Source organism: Oncorhynchus masou, chromosome 5 (assembly GCF_036934945.1).
Source record: "Oncorhynchus masou masou isolate Uvic2021 chromosome 5, UVic_Omas_1.1, whole genome shotgun sequence".
Lineage (NCBI taxonomy): Eukaryota > Metazoa > Chordata > Actinopteri > Salmoniformes > Salmonidae > Oncorhynchus > Oncorhynchus masou.
The window spans coordinates 79,230,957-79,256,499 of NC_088216.1; the positions used below are offsets into that span (position 1 = coordinate 79,230,957).

General features: G+C 39.5%; 2 protein-coding genes across 2 annotated transcripts in view; both read left to right on the forward strand.

Annotated features, from left to right (window-relative positions):
- The first annotated feature begins 249 nt into the window (after positions 1-249).
- LOC135529943 (tubby-related protein 1-like) lies at positions 250-16,271 on the forward strand. Its single transcript, XM_064958350.1, has 13 exons — positions 250-264; positions 4,590-4,713; positions 4,984-5,121; positions 5,229-5,351; positions 5,617-5,730; positions 5,978-6,154; positions 6,257-6,336; positions 9,598-9,765; positions 9,953-10,065; positions 10,220-10,328; positions 11,345-11,443; positions 14,628-14,799; positions 15,017-16,271. The coding sequence occupies exons 1-13, from the start codon at positions 250-252 to the stop codon at positions 15,148-15,150; spliced, it is 1,566 nt and encodes a 521-aa protein (XP_064814422.1). The 3' UTR covers positions 15,151-16,271.
- A 1,376-nt stretch (positions 16,272-17,647) lies between these two features.
- LOC135540329 (transcriptional enhancer factor TEF-5-like) overlaps positions 17,648-25,543 on the forward strand; it is a 94,973-nt gene continuing 87,077 nt past the window's right edge. The window contains 2 exon segments of the mRNA XM_064966916.1: positions 17,648-17,804; positions 18,115-18,259. The gene's annotated coding sequence lies outside the window, so the exon portion shown is untranslated.

Genomic DNA, 25,543 nt, shown 5'->3' on the forward strand with positions numbered 1-25,543 from the left:
TTACCCCTAGTCCCACGCCATGTTGGTTCGTCCTGTTGACGTGTCTCTGTCTCTGAAGAACAGATGGCTTTACACATAAATCCTATTAGCAACTTTCTGCTGATGGTGAACCATTCAGTTCAAGGCTCCTCACTCTCTTAATTAACCTCCATTGTGTTGAATTGACTCATTTTGTCTTTCTTTTTACTAAGAACGTTTTCGGTAAAGAGGAGTTTGTAGTTTATTAGAGCCGAAGTCACTGGCCACACCATGTCTGCAGAGAAGGTAACGTTATAGAAACTGTGTTTTGAAGAGTTTTTGTTGTTGAAAGGATGTGAGAGAGGGAATAATGGTGATGAACTTAGAGCATTTCTTTATGTAGCATTTTGATTCAGATATACCGTCATGGTGTTTAGATGGATACAGATGAATGACTTAAAGTTATTCCCTCTAGATCGTTAGACAATTCACTGGATTGAAGACCAGTTGACCAGTAATTAGATTATTACAACAGAATGCTGCTGTGGTATTGTTACAGTTATTTTTTTATTTTACCAGGCAAGTTTATTTAACTAGGTATTGTTACAGTTGTACAGTTGTAGTTGATTTCCCCCAGCCTGGACTGTTGTGCATAGTAGTGCTGGTTATGTAGAATTAGCCGCCTTGTTGTGTGGAGGTTCTGGGATAAATGTGCTGTAGTGTGGGAAAGACTTGGGAGGGGGTTCTATGTTGTCTGTCATTCATGAAACCAATCAAGTCTCTCCTCCTATTTTATGGACATAGTACCCAGATTTATTTCAGAAAGAGTGTTGTAAATGGACTGTGGTTGTCATTAGCTATCACGTCATGGTGAAAAACCCACAGGTGGTAAGATGAGAGTGGATCATTTGCCTCTTCCTTCTCTGCCCCACCGTTAGAGGCCTCATGTCCATTAAAACTGAGGGGGAATGATTTACCTATCTGAAGGATACAAAAATATGAAAAATATTGTTTCCTTAAATATATTGATGCAGTTGATGCAATGATTTTGAATTCGGTCATCAGTTCCCCCCCCTCACAATTGCCTGACGACTTTGCCTGTAGGCTGCTATTACTCAACGGACAGCTTGTCTAAGTTGAGGACAGAAATAGAGCCACATCTTAATCGGATTACCGTGGACATCCATCACTGCACCCCGTCAGTCAGTGTTCAAATGACCAGCAGGATCACAGTGGATGACATCCTTATTCTCTGTGTCTTGGGATGCTGGGTTGTGCTGTGTTGTTTTGTGGTGTGTTGTGTTGAAAGGGATTTCTGGGAGGTTGGTTGACATAATACCAGATCAAGGCTCATATAGTGGACAACTGTCTGGTTACTGTGGGAAATGGGACTAATTGGGAGAGAAGCTGTATGTGCTTGTGTTTGAATAGAGTTGGATTGACCAGTGCACTTCCAACTGCACAAGAGTGTTTTTAAGAATGCAAGTAGAACATCTGCCTAATTTCAATTACATTTGCATTGATTTAAAAGTCCAGAGCCATTACTTACTTATTACTTACATACTTATTTTCCGGAACAGCCTGGAGCGGTTGATATGTAGATCTCTAAAACACTATTACTACAACTAATATGCAACAACTTAATCTCTGTAACACTGGATGTGACGCAACATGTTCACGTGACTGAGGCAGCTGACTGATGTTTTCAGTCCTGACCAGTTTGTTAGGTCACTGTGTCATTAGGACAGGTTACATAAAATAGATTAACTAGAATATTCTAATTATTATCAGTTCCAAATGAAGATATTCATGGATTGATTACTATTTCCTTTTTGAAAGCAAATCAGTTTTAAGAGAATGTCTTGAAAATATGCATTTTTGGATAATCAAGTGTATTTGTGGTAGTGTGATTTGAAATGTACAGTGTTTGACTTGTTTCTGTCTCCATACCTTTCTGCTTGCATATTCCACTGTCTTTTCAATGGTAAGTCACTAAAATCCTCATGCTCCTAAGCACACATTTCCAGTGATGGGAAAAAAGTACATGCATATGCAATAAGTGAAAACACATAATCTAACTGGGGACAGCTAGCGAACATAATGTCAGAAAGCATGATGCGCTTGCCAGTTAACTTTCATCATATATCTGAGTTGGTCAGATATTAGTTTAGAAACACTTGAGATTGGCATGGGAGCTAACTAGCCAGCAAGCCACCAGCTTGATGCTTATCAAAGGTAGATAGGTTGTTGGTTAATTTTACAAAAGAAATCAACCAATATACAGTACCAGTCAACAGTTTGGACCCACCTACCCATTCCATTTATTTTTTTAAATGTTTACTATTTTCTACATTGTAGAATAGTGAAAACATCAAAACTATGAAATAACACATATGGAATTTGAGTTTCTTCAAAGTAGCCACCCTTTGCATGACGACAGCTTTGCACACTCTTGACATTCTCTAAACCAGCTTCACCTGGTGTTACGGTTTTCTTCTATCTCCTCCTCTGATGAGGAGGTGTAGCAAGGATCGGACCAAAATGCAGCGTGGTTACTTAGATTCATGTTTAATGAATAAGAACACGAACAGTACAAAAAAAAACTCAATAAACGTAACACGAAAACCTAAACAGCCTAATCTGGTGCAAACTAACACAGAGACAGGAACAATCACCCACGAAACACTAAAAGAATATGGCTGCCTAAATATGGTTCCCAATCATAGACAACGATAAACACATGCCTCTGATTGAGAACCACTTCAGGCAACCATAGACTTTTCTAGAAAACCCCACTATACCACAATCCCAATACCTACAAAAAAACCAAGACTAAACACACCACATAATAAACCCATGTCACACCCTGGCCTGACCAAAATAATAAAGAAAACACAAAATACTAAGACCAGGGCGTGACACCTGGAATGTTTTTCCAACAGTTTTGAAGTAATTACCACACATGCTGAGCACTTGTTGACTGCTTTTCCTTCACTCTGCGGTACAACTCATCCCAGACCATCTCAATTGGGTTGAAGTCAGGTGATTGTGGAGGCCAGGTAATCTAATGCAGCACTCCATCACTCTCCTTCTTGGTCAAATAGCCCTTACACAGCCTAGAGGTGTGTTGGGTCATTGTGCTGCTGAAAAACAAACAATAGTCCCACTAAGCGCAATCCAGATGGGATGGCGTATCGCTCCAGAATGCTGTGGTAGCCATGCTGGTTAAGTGTGCAATGAATTTGAAATAAATCACGGACAACATTTCATTTTTTTATTTTACGGATAGCCAGGGGCACACTCCAACAGTCAGCATAATTTACAAACAAAGCATGTGTGTTTAGTGAGTCTGCCACATCAGAGGTAGTAGGGATAACCAGGGATGTTCTCTTGAATTGGACAATTTTTCTGTCCTGCTAAGCATTCAAAATGTAACAATAACTTTTGGATGTCAGGGAAAATGTATGGAGTAAAAAGTACTATTTTCTTGAGGAATGTAGTGAAGTAAAAGTACAGATAAAGTACAGATACCTCCAAAACTACTTAAGCATTTTAGTACTTTATTTTGACTTACATACTTTACACCAGTGCCCATTGACATAAATGCATGCTTCATGCAAAAGGTAGAGTTACAGAGTTTAATGGTTGTGATAGGATGATTAAAAATATTGTAGTTATTCCACAATACTAACCTAATTGACAGAGTGATAAGAAGGAAGCCTGTACAGAATACAAATATTCCAAAACATGCATTATGTTTGCAACAAGGCACTAATGAAATACTGCAAAAATACAATGCGTTATGTTGGGGACAAATCCAATACAGCGCATTACTGAGTACCACTCTCCATATTTTCAAGCATAGTGGTGGCTGCATCATGTTATGGGTATGTTTGTAATCGTGAAGGGCAGGGGAGTTTTTCAGGTTAAAAAGAACCCGGAATGGAGCTACGCACAGGAAAACTCCTCGAAGAAAACCTGTTCAGTCTGCTTTCCACCAGACACTGGGAAATGAATTCACTGTTTAGTTGGACAATAACCTGAAAGACAAGGCCAAATCTATACTGGAGTTGCTTACCAAGAAGGCAGTGACTGTTCCTGAGTGGCAGAGTTACAGCTTTGACTTAAATCAACTTGAACATTTATGGCAAGACCTGAAAATGGTTGTTTAGCAATGATCAATAACCAATTTGACAGAGCTTGAAGAACTTTGATAATTATCATGTGCAAATGTTGGAAAATCAAGGGCTAACCCAGAAAGACTCACAGCTGTAATCACTGCCAAAGGTTCTCCTACAAAGTATTGACTAATGGGTGTGAATATTTATGTAAATTAGATATTACTGTTTTTCCTTTTCAATAAATGTGCTTCATTTTCTAAAAACATGTTTTCACTATTTCATTATGGGGTATTGTGTATAGATGGTTGTGAAATTTTAAATTCAGTCTGTAACACAACAAAATGTGGAATAAGTCAAGGGGTAAGTCAACACTTTCTGAAGGCAATGTAGATCTGAAATTAGGATTTTCTGCTTACTTCATATCTGTGTCATCTGTCTCTGGTGTCTGACCATCTCTTTCCTCTCCTCATCTCATACCTGACTCTTCTTCCTATAGATAATGCTTTTTAGAAGCCAAAGAAGAAGAAGGCAGAGACAGCGAGCTCAGCCACAAATGGTGCCGACGCAAAGCCCAAAAAGACCAAGAGCAAGAAGAGCGATGACCTGTCTGGAGAGGAGAGTCCTGCAGTTCAAAGTACGAACAGTTCAGATGAGATATCTTCCAAAGAGATATATGGAAATTATTGTGTAAAAGATCACCAGTATTTTGCAAGCAAACAGACCCAGGCGAAGTGAACTTGCTGCCAAAATGTTGTTTCTTAAACAAATAATTTTTATCTGAGATAGAGTGAGCGGCTTAAACATGTAATGAATAAATATATCAAAACATTACATTTTTTTGGAGGTCATCCCTCTCTCAATCTTCTTAACGATGTTGTTTATTTTCATTACGTTTGTCAAATAGATGGAAAAAAGGTAAAGAAAAAGAAAGCAGATGAAGAAAAAACTGAAAAAGAGAAAGAGAAAGAGAAAGGGAAAGGGATAGAAAAAGAGAAAGACGAGCCAAAGAAGAAAACAAAAAGTGTGCCAAAGAAAAAGAAAGGTGAGCAGTCAGAAACATAACTGGTATTATGCCCAAGGTGAACTGCATGTTATAGCATCAAAACTTCTGTAAAACCCAATGAAATGTACTCTTCTTTTCTGCCCAAGGTTCAGATACAGAAGATGACGACGATGATGATGAGGAAGAGACTCCACAAAAGAAGACAAAGAAAAAGACCACAAAGGAAGGTTCTGAAAAAGATGGCAAAGAGAAGAAATCCAAAGCTAAAGGTGGACAGATGTATAGGAAAGCAATGTTCTTAAAGGAGTTAGTAGACAACAAGAATAAGACCTGTTTTAAGAGGATTAGGTAGGAGACTGAATTGTAATGTTGAGTGAAAGGAAACACTAGTCCTGCACACGAGGCGGAAGGCCACAGCCTTATGCTGTCATCACCGAACAAGCTGTTGCAGATTACACAACAAGACAGTGTGCAAAACATATCAACGAAATAGCATCACTGATAGAAGTATTTTCGTCTCACGTCTTTTTTCAGATGACAAAGAGTCTGACAAAAAATCTAAGAAAGACACCAAGAAAAAGGAACCGGCTTCTCTGTTCTCTGTAAATGGAGATAAGGATAAGTCAGACTCCAAGAGCAAGAAGAAAGGTACAGTAAGCCTCAACACTATAGCTTTAAGTAATCATTTTCAACTGATGCAACTTTAGGGACAATGATTAACTTTGTGGTTGAGAATCAATAACCCATCATCATGTATGATTTGTGTCTAAACATCTCCAACATCGGAAGTCTCACACCCCTTTTGCAAGAGCACATAATGCAGTGTCACAGTACCGTTGGTACTGTAGGTACACTGTGATACGATCATAACCTGAAGTGGATTCTCTTAAACCAGCAGCCAAATCAGATAGTGAAGACAGCGAACCAGAAACCAAGTCCAGCAAGTCAAAATCAAAGAAGAAGGAGAACGCCAACCCAGCATCCATGTTCTCAGCAGGGGGGGGAAAGGACAAGGACAAAGACAAGGACAAGGACAAAGACAAGGACAAGAAGAAGAAGAAGAAAGGCAAGTGTTTTCTGTTATAATTAAATACAGCTCCGGTGTTTGACCATATTCCTGCTGGTCAGTAAAATAAAGTTGTCTGATATTTCCTAACGTTCTATTTCCAACCAGCCAAAGCATCAGACACTGATGATTCTGACTCCGAAGCAGAGAAAGGAAAAAAGAAAAAGGGAAAAGGGAAGAAGAAAAAGGTTTGTCTGTTTAGTTAGTTAGGTCATAGTCTGTTTAGTTAGTTAGGTCATAGTCTGTTTAGTTAGTTAGGTCATAGTCTGTTTAGTTAGTTAGGTTATAGTCTGTTTAGTTAGTTAGGTCATAGTCTGTTTAGTTAGTTAGGTCATAGTCTGTTTAGTTAGTTAGGTCATAGTCTGTTTAGTTAGTTAGGTCATAGTCTGTTTAGTTAGTTAGGTCATAGTTAGGTCTGTTTCAGTTAGTTAGGTCATAGTCTGTTTAGTTAGTTAGGTCATAGTCTGTTTAGTTAGTTAGGTCATAGTCTGTTTAGTTAGCTAGGTCATAGTCTGTTTAGTTAGTTAGGTCATAGTCTGTTTAGTTAGTTAGGTCATAGTCTGTTTAGTTAGTTAGGTCATAGTCTGTTTAGTTAGTTAGGTCATAGTCTGTTTAGTTAGTTAGGTCATAGTCTGTTTAGTTGGTTAGGTCATAGTCTGTTTAGTTGGTTAGGTCATAGTCTGTTTAGTTAGTTAGGTCATAGTCTGTTTAGTTAGTTAGGTCATAGTCTGTTTAGTTGGTTAGGTCATAGTCTGTTTAGTTAGTTAGGTCATAGTCTGTTTAGTTAGTTAGGTCATAGTCTGTTTAGTTAGTTAGGTCATAGTCTGTTTAGTTAGTTAGGTCATAGTCTGTTTAGTTAGTTAGGTCATAGTCTGTTTAGTTAGTTAGGTCATAGTCTGTTTAGTTAGTTAGGTCATAGTCTGTATAGTTAGTTAGGTCATAGTCTGTTTAGTTAGTTAGGTCATAGTCTGTTTAGTTAGCTAGGTCATAGTCTGTTTAGTTAGCTAGGTCATAGTCTGTTTAGTTAGCTAGGTCATCGTCTGTTTAGTTAGTTAGGTCATAGTCTGTTTAGTTAGTTAGGTCATAGTCTGTTTAGTTAGTTAGGTCATAGTCTGTTTAGTTAGTTAGGTCATAGTCTGTTTAGTTAGTTAGGTCATAGTCTGTTTAGTTAGTTAGGTCATAGTCTGTTTAGTTAGTTAGGTCATAGTCTGTTTAGTTAGTTAGGTCATAGTCTGTTTAGTTAGTTAGGTCATAGTCTGTTTAGTTAGCTAGGTCATAGTCTGTTTAGTTAGCTAGGTCATAGTCTTTAGTTAGTTAGGTCATAGTCTGTTTAGTTAGTGAGGTCATAGTCTGTTTAGTTAGTTAGGTCATAGTCTGTTTAGTTAGTTAGGTCATAGTCTGTTTAGTTAGTTAGGTCATAGTCTGTTTAGTTAGTTAGGTCATAGTCTGTTTAGTTAGTTAGGTCATAGTCTGTTTAGTTGGTTAGGTCATCGTCTGTTTAGTTAGTTAGGTCATAGTCTGTTTAGTTAGTTAGGTCATAGTCTGTTTAGTTAGTTAGGTCATAGTCTGTTTAGTTGGTTAGGTCATCGTCTGTTTAGTTAGTTAGGTCATAGTCTGTTTAGTTAGTTAGGTCATAGTCTGTTTAGTTAGTTAGGTCATAGTCTGTTTAGTTGGTTAGGTCATAGTCTGTTTAGTTGGTTAGGTCATAGTCTGTTTAGTTAGCTAGGTTATAGTCTGTTTAGTTAGTTAGGTCATAGTCTGTTTAGTTAGGTCATCGTCTGTTTAGTTGGTTAGGTCATCGTCTGTTTAGTTAGTTAGGTCATAGTCTGTTTAGTTAGCTAGGTCATAGTCTGTTTAGTTAGTTAGGTCATAGTCTGTTTAGTTAGTTAGGTCATAGTCTGTTTAGTTAGTTAGGTCATAGTCTGTTTAGTTAGCTAGGTCATAGTCTGTTTAGTTAGTTAGGTTATAGTCTGTTTAGTTAGGTCATCGTCTGTTTAGTTGGTTAGGTCATCGTCTGTTTAGTTAGCTAGGTCATAGTCTGTTTAGTTAGTTAGTTCATAGTCTGTTTAGTTAGTTAGGTCATAGTCTGTTTAGTTAGCTAGGTCATAGTCTGTTTAGTTAGTTAGGTCATAGTCTGTTTAGTTAGTTAGGTCATCGTCTGTTTAGTTAGTTAGGTCATAGTCTGTTTAGTTGGTTAGGTCATAGTCTGTTTAGTTAGCTAGGTTATAGTCTGTTTAGTTAGTTAGGTCATAGTCTGTTTAGTTAGGTCATCGTCTGTTTAGTTGGTTAGGTCATCGTCTGTTTAGTTAGTTAGGTCATAGTCTGTTTAGTTAGCTAGGTCATAGTCTGTTTAGTTAGTTAGGTCATAGTCTGTTTAGTTAGTAAGGTCATAGTCTGTTTAGTTAGTTAGGTCATAGTCTGTTTAGTTAGCTAGGTCATAGTCTGTTTAGTTAGTTAGGTTATAGTCTGTTTAGTTAGGTCATCGTCTGTTTAGTTAGCTAGGTCATCGTCTGTTTAGTTAGTTAGGTCATAGTCTGTTTAGTTAGTTAGTTCATAGTCTGTTTAGTTAGCTAGGTCATAGTCTGTTTAGTTAGCTAGGTCATAGTCTGTTTAGTTAGCTAGGTCATAGACTGTTTAGTTAGTTAGGTCATAGTCTGTTTAGTTAGTTAGGTCATCGTCTGTTTAGTTCGTTAGGTCATCGTCTGTTTAGTTCGTTAGGTCATCGTCTGTTTAGTTAGTTAGTTCATAGTCTGTTTAGTTAGCTAGGTCATAGTCTGTTTAGTTAGCTAGGTCATAGTCTGTTTAGTTAGCTAGGTCATAGACTGTTTAGTTAGTTAGGTCATAGTCTGTTTAGTTAGTTAGGTCATCGTCTGTTTAGTTCGTTAGGTCATCGTCTGTTTAGTTCGTTAGGTCATCGTCTATTTAGTTAGTTAGGTCATAGTCTGTTTAGTTAGCTTGGTTATAGTCTGTTTAGTTAGTTAGGTTATAGTCTGTTTAGTTAGCTAGGTTATAGTCTGTTTAGTTAGTTAGGTCATAGTCTGTTTAGTTTGTTAGGTCATCATCTGTTTAGTTAGCTTGGTTATAGTCTGTTGAGTTAGTTAGGTTATAGTCTGTTTAGTTAGCTAGGTTATAGTCTGTTTAGTTAGTTAGGTTATAGTCTGTTTAGTTAGCTAGGTCATATGACTGTTTAGTTAGCTAGGTCATAGTCTGTTTAGTTAGCTAGGTTATAGTCTGTTTAGTTAGTTAGGTTATAGTCTGTTTAGTTAGCTAGGTCATAGTCTGTTTAGTTAGCTAGGTCTCAGTCTTGCCACAGTGATGGCAGGTGGGGTATACAATTCTTCAATCCTAATAAAATATTACATATAAATTAACCTAAAAGGTCCCCACATGAACATTGGTTAAAGATGCTGATAAGCTTATAACCATATTCTGTCCTGTCCCACATCCAGGAGGAGAGGCCTCCGTCCCCGGACATTGAGTTTGACAGCCTGGAGGAGTTTGTTCTGCAGCCAGCCCAGCAGGGGGTGACTGTCAAATGCAAGGTGACCCGGGACCAGAGGGGCTTGGACAAAGGCCTATACCCCACATACTATCTCCACCTGGACAATGAAAAGAAGGTGAGGCACTCTCAGAGGACAGGTTTAGGGGGTTTACTGTCACACACAGCTTTAGAGATTTGAGATTCATTTTGAAACCAATCCGAGATGGAGCCAACGCGCATAAAACCAAGTTGTGGACTTGTGATACAGTATGATATGCATTTGAGGAATCATTGTCCAGGGGATTAATTATGTGTTTTTACAGGTCTTTCTACTGGCTGGGAGAAAACGAAAGAAAAGCACAACCTCCAATTACCTTATCTCCATAGACCCCACAGACTTGTCTCGGGGTGGAGAAAATTTCATTGGAAAGTTGAGGTATGCTGTAACCTACATTCATAGCTCAAACTGAAGAATTTCCATAAAACATGTTTTATTGCAGCTGTAATCAGGCATTTCATAAACTTGTGTAATTCATGAAGTGATTCTTTAAGCATGTGTAATTCACGGAGTGATTCTTTCCACTCCATAGGTCCAACTACTTGGGCACGAAGTTCACAGTGTTTGATAATGCACTGCACCCAGACAGAGCTCTACCAGACATGTCCAACGCTCGCCAAGAATTAGCAGCCATTATTTACGTAAGGCATTGAAGTGTACATTAACAAACCATTTATAAAGGTTTTTCCAAAGGGTTCATAAGTATTTTATAAACTGCTAATTATTATGGTGTAGTAAAATGGGTTATAAAGGGTTTGTAAAGGGGCTATAAGTATACTGAGCAAAAATATAAATGCAATATGCAACAATTTCAAAGATTTGACTGAGTTACAGTTCATATTAGGAAATCAGTCAATTGAAATACATTCATTAGGCCTTAATCTATGGATTTAACATGACTGGGAATACAGATATTCATCTGTTGGTCACAGATACCTTAAAAAAAAGATAGGGGCCTGGATCAGAAAACCAGTGTGACCCCCATTTGCCTCATGCAGCGTGACTCATCTCCTTCACATAGAATTGATCAGGCTGTGGATTGTGGCCTGTGGAATGTTGTCTCACTCCTCTTCAATGGTTGTGTGAAGTTGCTGGATATTGGCGTGAACTGAAACACGCCATTGTACATATTGATCCAGAGCATCCCAAACGTGCTCAATTGGTGACATGTCTGGTAAGTATGCAGACCATGGAAGACATGGGACATTTTCAGCTTCCAGGAGTTGTGTACAGATCCCTGCGAAGTGAACTGTGCATTATCATGCTGAAACATGAGCTGATGGTGGCAGATGAATGGCACGACAATGGGTCTCAGGATTTCGTCACGTCATCTCTGTGCCATTGATAAAATGCAATTGTGTTTGTTGTCTATAGCTTATGCCTGCCCATACCATAACCCCACCACCCACCATGGGGCACACTGTTCACAATGTTGATGTCAGCAAACTATTCACCCACACAACGCCATACACGTGGTCGGCGGTTGGACATACTCCCAAATTCTCTAAAACGATGTTGGAGGCAGCTTACTTAGAGTAATGACTGTTCATTATTAGATTGTTATTACAAAATCTTAGTTTAAATTGATCTATGATGGAATCCAACTTCCCTAAAAATGTAATTCCTAATTCCGCTTCTTATCTCTCTTTGGGTATAGGAAACAAATGTCTTGGGAATGAAGGGACCCAGAAGGTTGACCGTTATCATCCCAGGGATGGGCAAGGACAGTGAACGAGTACCCATCCGACCTCGCAGTGTAAGCAAACCGTTGTTATACATTTACATTACATTTAGGTCATTTAGCAGACGCTCTTATCCAGAGCGACTTACAAATTGGTGAATTCACCTTCTGACATCCAGTGGAACAGCCACTTTACAATAGTGCATCTAAATCATTTAAGGGGGGTGAGAAGGATTACTTTATCCTATCCTAGGTATTCCTTGAAGAGGTGGGGTTTCAGGTGTCTCCGGAAGGTGGTGATTGACTCCGCTGTCCTGGCGTCGTGAGGGAGTTTGTTCCACCATTGGGGGGCCAGAGCAGCGAACAGTTTTGACTGGGCTGAGTGGGAACTGTACTTCCTCAGTGGTAGGGAGGCGAGCAGGCCAGAGGTGGATGAACGCAGTGCCCTTGTTTGGGTGTAGGGCCTGATCAGAGCCTGGAGGTACTGCGGTGACATTCCCCTCACAGCTCCGTAGGCAAGCACCATGGTCTTGTAGGGGATGCGAGCTTCAACTGGAAGCCAGTGGAGAGAGCGGAGGAGCGGGGTGACGTGAGAGAACTTGGGAAGGTTGAACACCAGACGGGCTGCGGCGTTCTGGATGAGCTGTAGGGGTTTAATGGCACAGGCAGGGAGCCCAGCCAACAGCGAGTTGCAGTAATCCAGATGGGAGATGACAAGTGCCTGGATTAGGACCTGCGCCGCTTCCTGTGTGAGGCCGGGTCGTACTCTGCGGATGTTGTAGAGCATGAACCTACAGGAACGGGCCACCGCCATGATGTTAGTTGAGAACGACAGGGTGTTGTCCAGGATCACGCCAAGGTTCTTAGCGCTCTGGGAGGAGGACACAATGGAGTTGTCAACCGTGATGGCGAGATCATGGAACGGGCAGTCCTTCCCCGGGAGGAAGAGCAGCTCCGTCTTGCCGAGGTTCAGCTTGAGGTGGTGATCCGTCATCCACACTGATATGTCTGCCAGACATGCAGAGATGCGATGCGCCACCTGGTCATCAGAAGGGGGAAAGGAGAAGATTAATTGTGTGTCGTCTGCATAGCAATGATAGGAGAGACCATGTGAGGTTATGACAGAGCCAAGTGACTTGGTGTATAGCGAGAATAGGAGAGGGCCTAGAACAGAGCCCTGGGGGACACCAGTGGTGAGAGCGCGTGGCGAGGAGACAGATTCTCGCTACGCCACCTGGTAGGAGCGACCTGTCAGGTAGGACGCAATCCAAGCGTGGGCCGCGCCGGAGATGCCCAACTCGGAGAGGGTGGAGAGGAGGATCTGATGGTTCACAGTATCGAAGGCAGCCGATAGGTCTAGAAGGATGAGAGCAGAGGAGAGAGAGTTAGCTTTAGCAGTGCGGAGCGCCTCCGTGATACAGAGAAGAGCAGTCTCAGTTGAATGACTAGTCTTGAAACCTGACTGATTTGGATCAAGAAGGTCATTCTGAGAGAGATAGCGGGAGAGCTGGCCAAGGACGGCACGTTCAAGAGTTTTGGAGAGAAAAGAAAGAAGGGATACTGGTCTGTAGTTGTTGACATCGGAGGGGTCGAGTGTAGGTTTTTTCAGAAGGGGTGCAACTCTCGCTCTCTTGAAGACGGAAGGGACGTAGCCAGCGGTCAGGGATGAGTTGATGAGCGAGGTGAGGTAAGGGAGAAGGTCTCCGGAAATGGTCTGGAGAAGAGAGGAGGGGATAGGGTCAAGTGGGCAGGTTGTTGGGCGACCGGCCGTCACAAGAAGCGAGATTTCATCTGGAGAGAGAGGGGAGAAAGAGGTCAGAGCACAGGGTAGGGCAGTGTGAGCAGAACCAGCGGTGTCGTTTGACTTAGCAAACGAGGATCGGATGTCGTCGACCTTTTTTCAAAATGGTTGACGAAGTCATCTGCAGAGAGGGAGGAGGGGGAGGGGGAGGAGGATTCAGGAGGGAGGAGAAGGTGGCAAAGAGCTTCCTAGGGTTAGAGGCAGATGCTTGGAATTTAGAGTGGTAGAAAGTGGCTTTAGCAGCAGAGACTGAGGAGGAAAATGTAGAGAGGAGGGAGTGAAAGGATGCCAGGTCCGCAGGGAGGCGAGTTTTCCTCTCGGCTGCCCGGAGCACTGTTCTGTGAGCTCGCAATGAGTCGTCGAGCCACGGAGCGGGAGGGGAGGACCGAGCCGGCCTGGAGGATAGGGGACATAGAGAGTCAAAGGATGCAGAAAGGGAAGAGAGGAGGGTTATACAGATGCCACTCTGTCAGAGTTATCGATGAGGACGGAACACCAGTACTGTTCATTATGATTTCATCTTTGTAGGACATTACATGCTGTGTAAGCTACATACATACAGTATTGTACAGTTTATCTGATGTTATTGTTATTGTGAACAGCTGGGTCGTTCCACCAATTTGGTGCCTTTTGAGATGTGCAACTCGGTAAAACAATTACTTGATGTCACCTAATTTTAACATTCTGTCATGAAGACCACATGTTCAACTTCATAAAATAGATATTTTCCTATTTCAAGATGTTAAATAAAAATGTGACTATAGTAAGTGCTTAGTAATAAGTGCTAAATAAAGTAACAGGGTTGACCGAAACAGGTTTGATCGAAACAGGGTTGACCGTAACCTGGTTGACTGTAACAGGGTTGATTATATCAACTTAAATCATCCATAAACCCCCTTGTGCCATGGAGAATGGAAGCTTGTTGTGTACAAAAGGAAGTGGTAATTGAATGTAAGCTTCACAATTATGATTTATTTTTTACATTCTAGCCTGTCTATCTATGGGTAACAGTGTTGACGTGTTATGTTCGACACGCTCAGTTTTCCACCAGAAAATGGCCAAAAAGAGTACAACCAGCTCACCTGCTTTTACTCTATGATTTCACTATTAGATGTTAAATGTTACTTTTAAAAAGGAAGTTTCACCATATTAAACTGGGAGCTCAGTTCACGTAACAGGGTTGACCTTAAAATGGGGGACAGATGTAAATACATCACTAATCACATGAAATAAATCATCTTCAGAAATGACAAAGCAACAAAAGCAACAAAATAACTCAGGCTTTAAAAATGTTTTAATTTTGTGGTCTATATTAAATTAAAGGACATATAACAGGCTTTTAAAATTCTATATTTGTGCAAAATTTCTACTTAAAATATAAATGGGAGGCAAAAGGCACTAATTTCATGGAACGACCTAGCTAATGTTGCTGCGTTTCTTCCACCCCCATTTCTCCAGGACAACGATGGTTTATTGATGAAGTTCCAGAATAGAAAGTTGGACAATCTAATCGAGCTCCACAACAAGACCCCCACGTGGAATGAGGAGACGGCGTCCCATGTGCTGAACTTCAACGGCAGGGTCACACAGGCCTCCATCAAGAACTTTCAGATCGTCCACAGCAAGGATTGTGAGAAAATTCTCATCCGCAATCATTACATTATTTACATATTGTTTATTTCTAGTACATATCATAAATAATACAGGTGAACAAAAGTCTAAGAATAAAACAAGTTGAATAAGGTTGAATAAAGTCACAAAATGTAATTTGCCATTTTCCTGTAAAGAATGTAAATGTTAAATGTTTTTTGTGTGTTTAAAATATTTGATTTATTTTCTTATTCTAGTGGACTATATTGTGATGCAGTTTGGACGAGTAGCAGACGATGCCTTCACTCTGGACTATAGCTACCCTATGTGTGCAGTGCAGGCCTTTGCCATCGCTCTATCAAGCTTCGATGGCAAAATAACCTGTGAATAAGAGGGAACCATTTAGGCTCTGGTGCCTCCTCAAGCTGCTGCAACTCGTTATTGGCATACAGATGCCAACTAGCAGAAAGAAGAATTTTCTTCACCATTACTCAACATCAGTGCAAGGTATATGGAAGGACGGAAGTCCGAGATGAGATGGGGGTCCAAGTGCATTTCATATCACATGGACTGCCTCTGGATTGTTTTGTTTGTTTGTGTCTCATTGCAATGATAATCATGAGCTTTTCTGGGAACCAGATTATTTTGACCAATTGGAGATCCTTGAGTGCAGTGAAGGACGTGAGGGGATGCTGATGCACCATGCAAGTCTGAGCACTGGAGCTTTGGTGCTTTGGCATTACACCATTTCAGTTTAGGGGGATGTGGACCAATTGGGGGATGAAAGTGACATCTGAAGAGTGAAAGCCTATTTTCCACCTACTGCTTTTATAGCATAGTACATGTCCAATATTCGTTCATTCTGTTGCGTTTAATTTGGAATACAAATCCAGTAATGTGTTTGTACAAAATGAATCTATTGGTAAAAAAATGTATATATTGGTAACACAAAACTGTGTCTACGTGGACTTATATAAAATTAATTTAAAAACATGTCAAAGTATATTTATTTAGGCCTACTTTTTCTTATTATTTTTAGGGTTATATTTGTTTCCATGCATTATTTGTGGTATTTCCAGATTATGAAATTGACTTAATTTTACAAATTAGAGGTTTCATTGTGAACAGTTATGAGGCAGAGGTATAAGGCAATATGCTTGTTCCATGTGACTGTGGGCAGTCACAAGTATTTCTCTAATCATTTGCTGTTCTCATTCCACTCAAGTGACAATTTTGTTGTTGTTCTGATACCTGCCTTTTTAAGTTATATGTTCTCTCTTCGGCTAGATTCTGTCTTTGTATGAATCATGTGGACAAGAGCCTTATATTGACAGATATTGACAAATATAAGGCACTGATGTGGACCATTGTTGTTTTGATAAGGATAGTTAATATATGTTCCAAAGCTAAACAATGCATTTCAGTCTCTTGTGAACTTCTCTTGAATGAAAGTCAAAGTGCAGGCTTGAAGATAACATGCTTAATAATGAATTAATCTGCAAATAAAGTATGACATGTTTAAAATGAATTCTTACAGGATAAATGTTTTGCATCCAGTAAACACCCAACATTATGCTGTATAGTTTACTGTGCATTTGACACAATACTATATTAGTGTTAACTTGATAGATAATTGTCAACTCAATGCTCCCTGGGAACCTGCATTGATTCAACATCTTGCTTTTGAATGACAATGCTTTATGACACAATGTCAGCAGTCAGCAGCAGAACACTGGTTTCAAATTAATCAGTTGTTCGTTTTCTAGTTTTCTGAGACAGTCGTACTGTTTTGTAGATGTTGTTGCCTTACAAAATGTGGGGTAAGAGAAGAAACTTGATTTTAGGAGGAAAAACCTGTTTGGGCTGACAGCTGAGGATCCTGAGAGCAAGTGGAAGGTGTGCTCTCTGCCCGAACCTGCTCCGGCAGTTGTCCAAACTCGTAGAGGCAATGAAGCTAATCACAGACAATTGGACAATTATGTGCACACTTCCTCAGAGTTGACTTCACAGAAAGTTGTCTTCTTGAAGTATCCATGTTTAGTTAACAGAGCGAGTTATGACTATGACGCTGTTATTTTACCCACACGTCTTTTGTTGTCTGTAATTCTCTAGAGGAACCCTACTTAAAAAAACAAACATATTTTCAGCAGCAACCAATCCTATTAGCAACGAAGGCCGACTTCCAATGCCGACAATCGAAATCATTATTTTTACCAACAGAGGGAGCTATTCTATTGCCAGATGTGAATAGGTATACATGTTCAAATGAAAGCTTCTAAAACATTTCATGAATTGGAACCTGAAAGGGTTTACATCATGGAGTTTGACACTCTTCACTCTCGACCTATATTCGACCTTACTTCAGTGGAATGTGTAAATTCCTCGGCAGGAAACATACAGTAATATAATAATAATGATTAAGTTTAATGTTTGTTTAGACTAAATGTTAACAATGATATTAGTATTGTTGTTGTTGTGTTAGTATTAATATTGTTGTTGTAATTATTGTTACTTTATTAATTGTAGCCTACAGGTCTCATATAACACTTCATTTTGCATGCATTATCTATTCCACCGGCTTTGTAGCAAAGTAGTCTAATAATAGACATAGAACGTTTCACATTGAGCAAAACAAGTCATCTGATATTTACTGATACTATAAACATGTTACTGCATAGTTCATGTTGTCATTTTATGTGGCACGGCCAGAGAACAAAAGGCAACTTCAAAGAATAATTATATATTGATAAATACTTCTCTGGAATATCCTGCAGTAAAAGTCACGGGGGTGGAGATTTGAGTGGAGGCACTGCCCTCACGCATTTTGATTGACGGTACCCAATGGCTCCTCCTTGAACGTTTTTTTCTTCGTTTTCCAGTGTAGTGCGTTCATTGATTTCATACCAAAGTCATACTTAACATTCCACTTACACTGTCAAACCAGGAGAAATATTACTGAAAACTATAAGGCGCCAAAAAAATATATAGTATAAAAATAAGTAAGTTATCTTCGCTTTTGTCAGGAGGGGTGACTTCCAAAAAAAGGTGAGTAAGCATGAATTTGTTCCCTTTGTTTAAGAGCTTTCGGTGAAGTTTTCATGCTCTCATGGTGAAGTTTTCAGATCATTGTCATTTTTTGCATTTTTCCATGGAACTCCTTGCCTTTGGGAAGGAAGAAAATAACGGATTGATCGGCTATATAAATTGTGTGTGACTTTTTTTGTGTGCAGGACATCTTTGCTAAGATTTAACTTTATTGACTCTACTCATTGACAATCATAAGACGTTAGTAGGCTAATGCTTTCTTTGTCATAACTATGGGACAACAAGCATGTTTCCTTTCTTTTTCATACAGCTGCTTGGATCCTGATCACTTTCCTCCTAACTTGTTCTCCATAAGAATAAAGTCTTTACATACCCGAGGATTGACAGACAGAAAAAGGCAAATTGGAGGAATACATAACTCGATATTTTACGCGCTGTTTTACTGCACCCCATAGGTAAGTGAATCACCCAATTTGGTAACATTGTGTCGAAGAGGCCATATACGAGCCCCCCAACCAATGCATATTGCTAGCTGCTGTTGCATCTTTAGAAGTTGACATTTCAGTAACCAAAAACATATTGTGTCAATTAATCAAAAACATATACGCGCTACAAGGCCTAGGTCAAGAATGCCCATTTATTTCATCGTATTCTTCATCTTATTACAATAATCTATTATGTTATGTGTTCAATACAGGTTTACAGTTTTTTTTCTTCAGAAAATTGAAACACTGACAAAACGAATCTCAGTTTCACGCAACACATATATACTGCTGATCGTGCTACATTTTGACATGGTTATTTATGCATGTTAATAATATATTTAAATATACAACAGAGACTAAATATAGCAATTATATCATAACACATCATAACTTTCGGACACACACCAGAACACCCTCTACACGCACTGTTGTCTACAAACTTTCAGATTTACTTAGGACACATGGAAAGTATTTTCTATTCTTGTCCAAAACACATTAAATGTCTGTTTTAAATTTTTATTTAGTATTCATTTGTATTTGGATGTGCCTTAATGAATGATGCATTATTAATTTATGTATCCCTTACTGACTTTGATGAGAAGGATTCTAGTATGTTACATGTTGTTTCAAGACTCTACTCCACAGTCTAAACAGTCTGACAAATGGACAGTAGTATTTTTATTAATACTTGTGAAATTATATCATCCAATAGTTTAGAGTCTCAGGTAAAAACCCTATTACCGCTGTGTCAATGCTCCATACATGTATGCTACATGACAATTAGATGCATCATCATCTCACTTTAATAACAGTTTGAACAGCCAAATTAATGCAGATTTCTAATCAAAACATTTTGCGGTAGCCTACTGACGGTATTTCAAGAAAACCGTATTCTTTCCAACAGTTTCTTTCAACCATCCTTTCTGTTGTATGGGTAAATAATGTTTAAGTAAGGGGTTTGTATTTTAGAGTTGTGTTTCTTTCTTCATCTCTTCCACAGGGACCAGTAATGTTTCACTGGAAATCCTTATATTAGGATTTTCAATGCATGGAAATTGTTTATAATTCTAATTCTAATTGTATGACTGTATAAATACCTCTTCAAGCATCACATGTTCATGGTGTACTGTTGGTTAAGATTGGGTAAACAGACTTTTCCTGTTTTGCTTATTAGAAATACAAAAATCTGTGCGATGCTTTACTTAAGGATTTATTATTGTTGTTCTTTCTTAACAATCGTGTAAACAGGTGTACACAACAATGCTACAGCACATTCAGTGTCATTCAAAAGGTTTGGCCAAAAAATAGAATGTTGTCTTTCAGGTTTGTCGCTACGTAATTTTACTAGCCTGTTAACATTTACGGTTGACATTATAGGCATGTTCTGTGTCTTTGTTATATCTCAGACTGTCAAACTTTCCTACGTTACATTCAAATGGTAAATAAGCCATTCACTCTGAAACGAGAACAGATTATTACAAAATATTTGACACGACTCGAAAGATACAGCCAGTCAATCACCATTTGGTCAAACGATACGAAGCTATCACACCAAATCACAATTTAGGGCTTGTTTATAATTGACATACGAACACAGTTGACAGAATGGATTCATACAAAGTTACAAACGCTAGTCCCAGGTCATCTGCATCCTGTATGCCCAGCTGTAAATCTTTCAGATGGACTGAGTAGTCCAAGTTGTTGAAGCACTGCAGGCACTCCTAGTCACAGTTGCACCTGAGAGAAGAGATAGACCACTGTTTGCCTATACAGCCTCCAGTACAGATTGAAGTTGACATACAGTATTTGGTTGAGATTGTGATAAAAGTGTTGCCCAATAGAACTTGTACTCCAGCTATAATATAGTAAGTGTAGTGCGTGATGTCTGTTGGAGCATTGTGGCAATATGAGTTTCAGTATAGGGAAACAGTATTTATTCTGACAGAGGGACATAGAGTCAACAGGTTGAAGGGACATTTTTGGAATTGTTTTTATAAAAAAATACATATATATTTAACTAGGCAAGTCAGTTAATGACAGCCTACACTGGCCAAACCCAGATGGCGCTGTGCCAATTGTGCGCCGCCCTATGGGACTCTCAATCACAGCCCGTTGTGATACAGCCTGGATTCGAACCAGGGTGTCTGTAGTGACACCACTGAGATGCAGTGCCTTAGACCGCTGTGCCACTCTGGAGTTTATACCCTAAAACAGGGAAGTGTGTCTGGTGAATCACACTGAACAAAAATATAAATGCAACATGTAAAGTGTTGGTCTCATGTTTCATGAGCTGAAATAAAATATACCAGAAATTTTACATACGCACAAAAAACGTATTTTTCAAATCTAGTGCACAAATTTGTTTATGTCTCTGTTGGTGACCATTTCTCCTTTGCCAAGATAATCTATCCAACTGAGAGATGTGGCATATCAAGAAGCTGATTAAACAGCATTATCATTACACAGGTGCACCTTGTGCTGGGGGACAATAAAAAGCCACACTAGTTTTGTCACACAACACAATGCCACAGATGTCTCAAGTTTTGATGGAGCGTGCAATTGGCATGCTGACTGCAGGAATGTACACCAGAGCTGTTGCCAAATATTTAAATGTTAATTTCTCTACCATACGCTGCCTCCCAACGTCGTTTTACGGAATTTGGCAGTACGTCCAACAGGCCTCACAACAACAACACGTGAATGGCGTCGTGTGGATGAGTTGTTTGCTGATGTCAATGTTGTGAACAGAGTGCCCTGTGGCAGTGGTTGGGTTATGGTATGGGCAGGCATAAGCTATGGACAAAGAACACAATCGATGACAATTTGAATGCACAGAGATACTGTGACGCGATCCTGAGGTCCATTGTTGTGCCATTTATCCACTGCCATCACCTCATGTTTCAGCATTATAATGCACGGCCCCATGTCGCAATGATCTGTACACAATTCCTGGATGCTGAAAATGTCCCAGTTCTTCCATTGCCTGCAGACTCACCAGACATGTCACCCATTGAGCATGGGGATTGGGATGCTCTGGATCGACGTGTACGACAGCGTGTTCCAGTTCTCGCCAATATCCAGCAACTTCTCACAGCCATTGAAAAGGAGTGGGACAACATTCCACAGGCCACAATAAACAGCCTGATCAACTCTATGCGAAGGAGATGTGTCACTTTGCACGAGGAAAATGGTGGTCACACCAGATACTGACTGGTTTTCTGATCCACACCCCTACTTTTTTTACGGTATCTGTGTCTAACAGTTGCATATCTGTATTTCCTTATGTAAACTGTTGCATGTTGTGTTCATACTTTTGTTCAGTATACTTCCATATATCAGAGGTGATGCCTTACATGCTGACTACACCGCTCGCGTCGTTTGTCCGAGCGATATATATATTTACACATACATGTTATTCAGTCACTGCACCCACACTGCTTGCGCGCGTCAACGAGCATCTGCGTAGCCAGTCGCTAAAATAGAACTTGGTTTGATTTGTAAGGATTGACACGCTGCGAATCACGCCTCTGCCATCTCCTCATTGATTTTTAGGAGCATATGCCCACATGGGTGATTGAAAGGTGAACTGAGGTCCACACTCAAGTCCAGTTGGTGGTGATAATGCACCTTAAAGTTGGTTGCCAACCGCCATATAAAGTCCAAAGAAGAAGAAGCCTGAAGGAGGAGAGATGACGAGAAACTAACTCGGTTTACCCTTTTATCTGTGGATTAATTGTCAGAGTAGAGGACCTTGTGCATTTCAAGTAAAATAACAAACCAATGTTTATTTATATCCCAGGACAAATTAGCGAGCAACAGCAAGCTAGCTAGCTAATATAGTTGGCATTTCAACCTGGTTGTCCTGATCGCGTCTGGTGTTCGTGGATAAAATCAACATGTGCTGGATGGCAGACGCCAGAGCGCAAGCTGTCTGGCCCACATATTATAGTGCAGCCTGCTTTGTATCATAGTAGTGCAACCAATAGTGCAACCAAACAAAAAAACAATCAGGCATATTTTACCCTACACTCTTAGAAAAAAAGGTGCTATCTAGAACCTAAAAGGGATAATCGGCAGTCCCCATAGAACACTTTGATTTCAAGTAGAACCCTTTTGGTGCCAGGCAGAACCCTTTTTGGTTCCATATACAACCCTTTCAATATGGAGTTCTATATGGATACCCAAAAGGGTTCTACCTAGAACCAAAAAGGGTTCTACCTGCAACCAAAAAGGGTTACCCTATGGGGACAGCCGAATAACCCTTTTGGAACCCTTCTTTTTAGGCTTGACAGTGAAGTAATTGGAGCTACATGCACAAACAAGTAAAAGACAGTTTTTTGTCCGTTATTAATAATTGATACACTTACTGGCAAAACATGGTGAAATGAAACCAGGGGAATAAAGTATTGTCTTTACCTATTTTGGGTGGTCCGTTATAAAAAAGAACCCATCAGACCATAATTTGAAGTTACATGTTGTTGATTTCAGTTTCCTGTGGTAGAATTGTTTACTGCACTGTTGGAACTAGGAACACAAGCACTTCGCTACACCCACAATAACATCTGCTAAATATGTGTATGTGACCAATAACATTTGATTGTAATCCAACGTGAACACTTGGGTGAAAGTTGAGATTGAAGATTAATCACACTTAATATCTACAAAGCTGGACCAAAATACTTTCTCTCTGAACATGTGGAAATAGAAGAAAGTAATGGAAGCATCCTTGGTGAATGAAGGTGTGCTGCTGTTACAGATCCTCTGTTCTCAGTGTGTTTATGCAACATGCATGTAGTGGGCGAGTGCTCTTGCTCTGCTCTCAGTCCCAATCAGCTCCTCTCAAACAAACTGCAACCCTGCAACTCACTCTGAATCTATTCCATGGGCTAAGTATATATATATTTTTTACTTTTTTTTTTACTTTTAAGGCCATAGCTGCCTGTCTACTTTAAGGCTCCTGGTCAATTATTAGATTATTTGAACAATATCCTGTTAAAGTGACTCGTTTCTTTTTTGGTCTTCCTTGCTGTAGTTCCTCGGGTCATCAGTTGAAGCAATAATTTAATGAACCTGTTCCATCCCAGGATAGTGAACAAGCACTGAGCAGGGGCTTTTGTTTCAGAACAGAATGGAGGTAAGACTGTTAAGTGCAGATATTAAAAATACAGTTAGATCTCGAAGATATTATTTTTGACTAGATATCGTATCGTTTTGTCAACATAGCAATATTATTTTTGACCTAGTCGGCTGTACCTGCATCATACTGCAGTATTATTCCTTCATAGCTTGCTCTCCATGTTATTTTTTAAATAGGGAGCCAATTTATCTTTAGCATTTTTATTTCCATGACTGATCAAAACTGGTTTTCTCATGGCTCCGTCTTGGCCTTCTGCAGCAGACATATTTGGAACATCGAATCGCAATAAAACCACAGAATCGAATTGCAATACATATAGAATTGTAAGAATTGTGAGAATCACAATACATATCAAATTGGCACATAAGTATTGTTATAATATCATATTGTCCCTGATATTTCCCAGCCCTTCTTACAACATGTAATTTTCCAATGCAAAAGCTGATAATATATAGTACCAGTCAAAAGGTTGGACACACCTACTCATTTAAGGGTTTTACTTTATTTTTACTATTTTCTACATTGTAGAATAATAGTGAAGAGATCAAAACTATGAAATAAAACATGGAATCATGTACTAACCAAAAAAGTGTTAAACAAATCAATATATTTGTTATATTTGAGATTCTTCAAAGTAGCCACCCTTTGCCTTGATGACAGCTTTGCACACTCTTGGCATTCTCTAAACCAGCTTCACCTGGAATGCTTTTCCAACAGTCTTGAAGGAGGTCCCACTTATGCTGAGAACTTTTTGACTGCTTTCCCTTCACTCTGCGGTCCAACTCATCCCACACCATCTCAATTGGGTTGGGGTGGGGTGATTGTGGAGGCCAGATCATCTGATGCAGCACTCCATCACTCTCCTTCTTGGTCAAATAGCCCTTTGGGGGGTGATGATGTGGCTATTTCATATTCAATTAGAACACAGCTATTGTCCAGGCATTCACTCAGATCTTCATGCATTTTGCACATTATGTGTCACCCTCTTGGGTAATTTAACAATGCAATCAGGGAAATCTTTTTTATGTTGCCACAACTGTGGTTTTAATGGTCTTGAATAAAATGGGCTATTTTCTGTACTGCAATATAAACAGAGTCTATAATATTTGTGTTTTTTTAAATCAACTTGCTCAGACAGCATATCATTTGAACATTTTATATTTTGTGTGCTAATATTCATCTTCTATATTCATCTACTATTTTGACATGTACCTTCCTTGAAAATACAGTAGGTAGTTGTTTGTTACAGAGATTCTGGGCTGTTTCTAGGTCTATCTTTGCTGGCTATTTGAGTGCAACTTCACTGTAGTGTGACCCCATTTAGTTGACTGGTCGATTGTTTGGTCGATAGGCTGTTGGTCGACCAAGATATTTTTAGTCGAGCAGTCACAAATATATATATATATTTTTATGGCACCTGAGACACCTGTCTGATTCATTCCTGTCTGAGTGGACTAATCCATTGTGGAGGCCACGGAGATGGCACACCAGTATCACCAGTAGTACATTTACCATGAATTACCATCATTTATCATCTACAATGTTTGTTTGGTTAAGGTAATTTATGTTAATGATTTCAATATAATTACTATTACAGTCTTTTACCGTTGTCATTGTCAGAGTGGACACGTTATTTGCAGACTGCACATCCTAGGCTACACTTGTGAGGAACACGTTTTGGTTTATTTCATTCCATTTACGAGTTGTCAATTTATTCATTGTATTTTGTTTGTAGTGCTCATGTCAATGTTGAGTAAGGACACGCACTTGATTTATACATAGAAGTAGGCCTAGGCTACCTGGCAAATGTAGGCCTATAAATGTGCCCGTTTGGCAGTGGTGGAAAAAGTACTCAATTGTCATTCATGAGTAAAAGTAAAGATACCTTAATGGAAAATAAAAGTAAAAGTGAATGTTACCCAGTAAAATAGATACTTCACACAACTGCCATTTGAGGATCTGATACTATTTCTGATTATCTTAACTCACCACCACTGTGGAACTTATTTTCTTCACCTCAAACAGCAAGAAAACAAAGTCTGTTTTTAAATACATTGAGAATGACAATAGTTCCTCAAGTTCCTTTGCAGACAGGCCATGCATAGCCAATGTGATTT

Excerpts from the sequence above, each read along its gene's own strand:
- LOC135529943 (XM_064958350.1), top strand. Across the intron at positions 4,714-4,983 it reads GGAGAGTCCTGCAGTTCAAA|ATGGAAAAAAGGTAAAGAAA; the intron begins GTACGAACAGTT and ends TTTGTCAAATAG. Across the intron at positions 14,800-15,016 it reads GATCGTCCACAGCAAGGATT|TGGACTATATTGTGATGCAG; the intron begins GTGAGAAAATTC and ends TTCTTATTCTAG.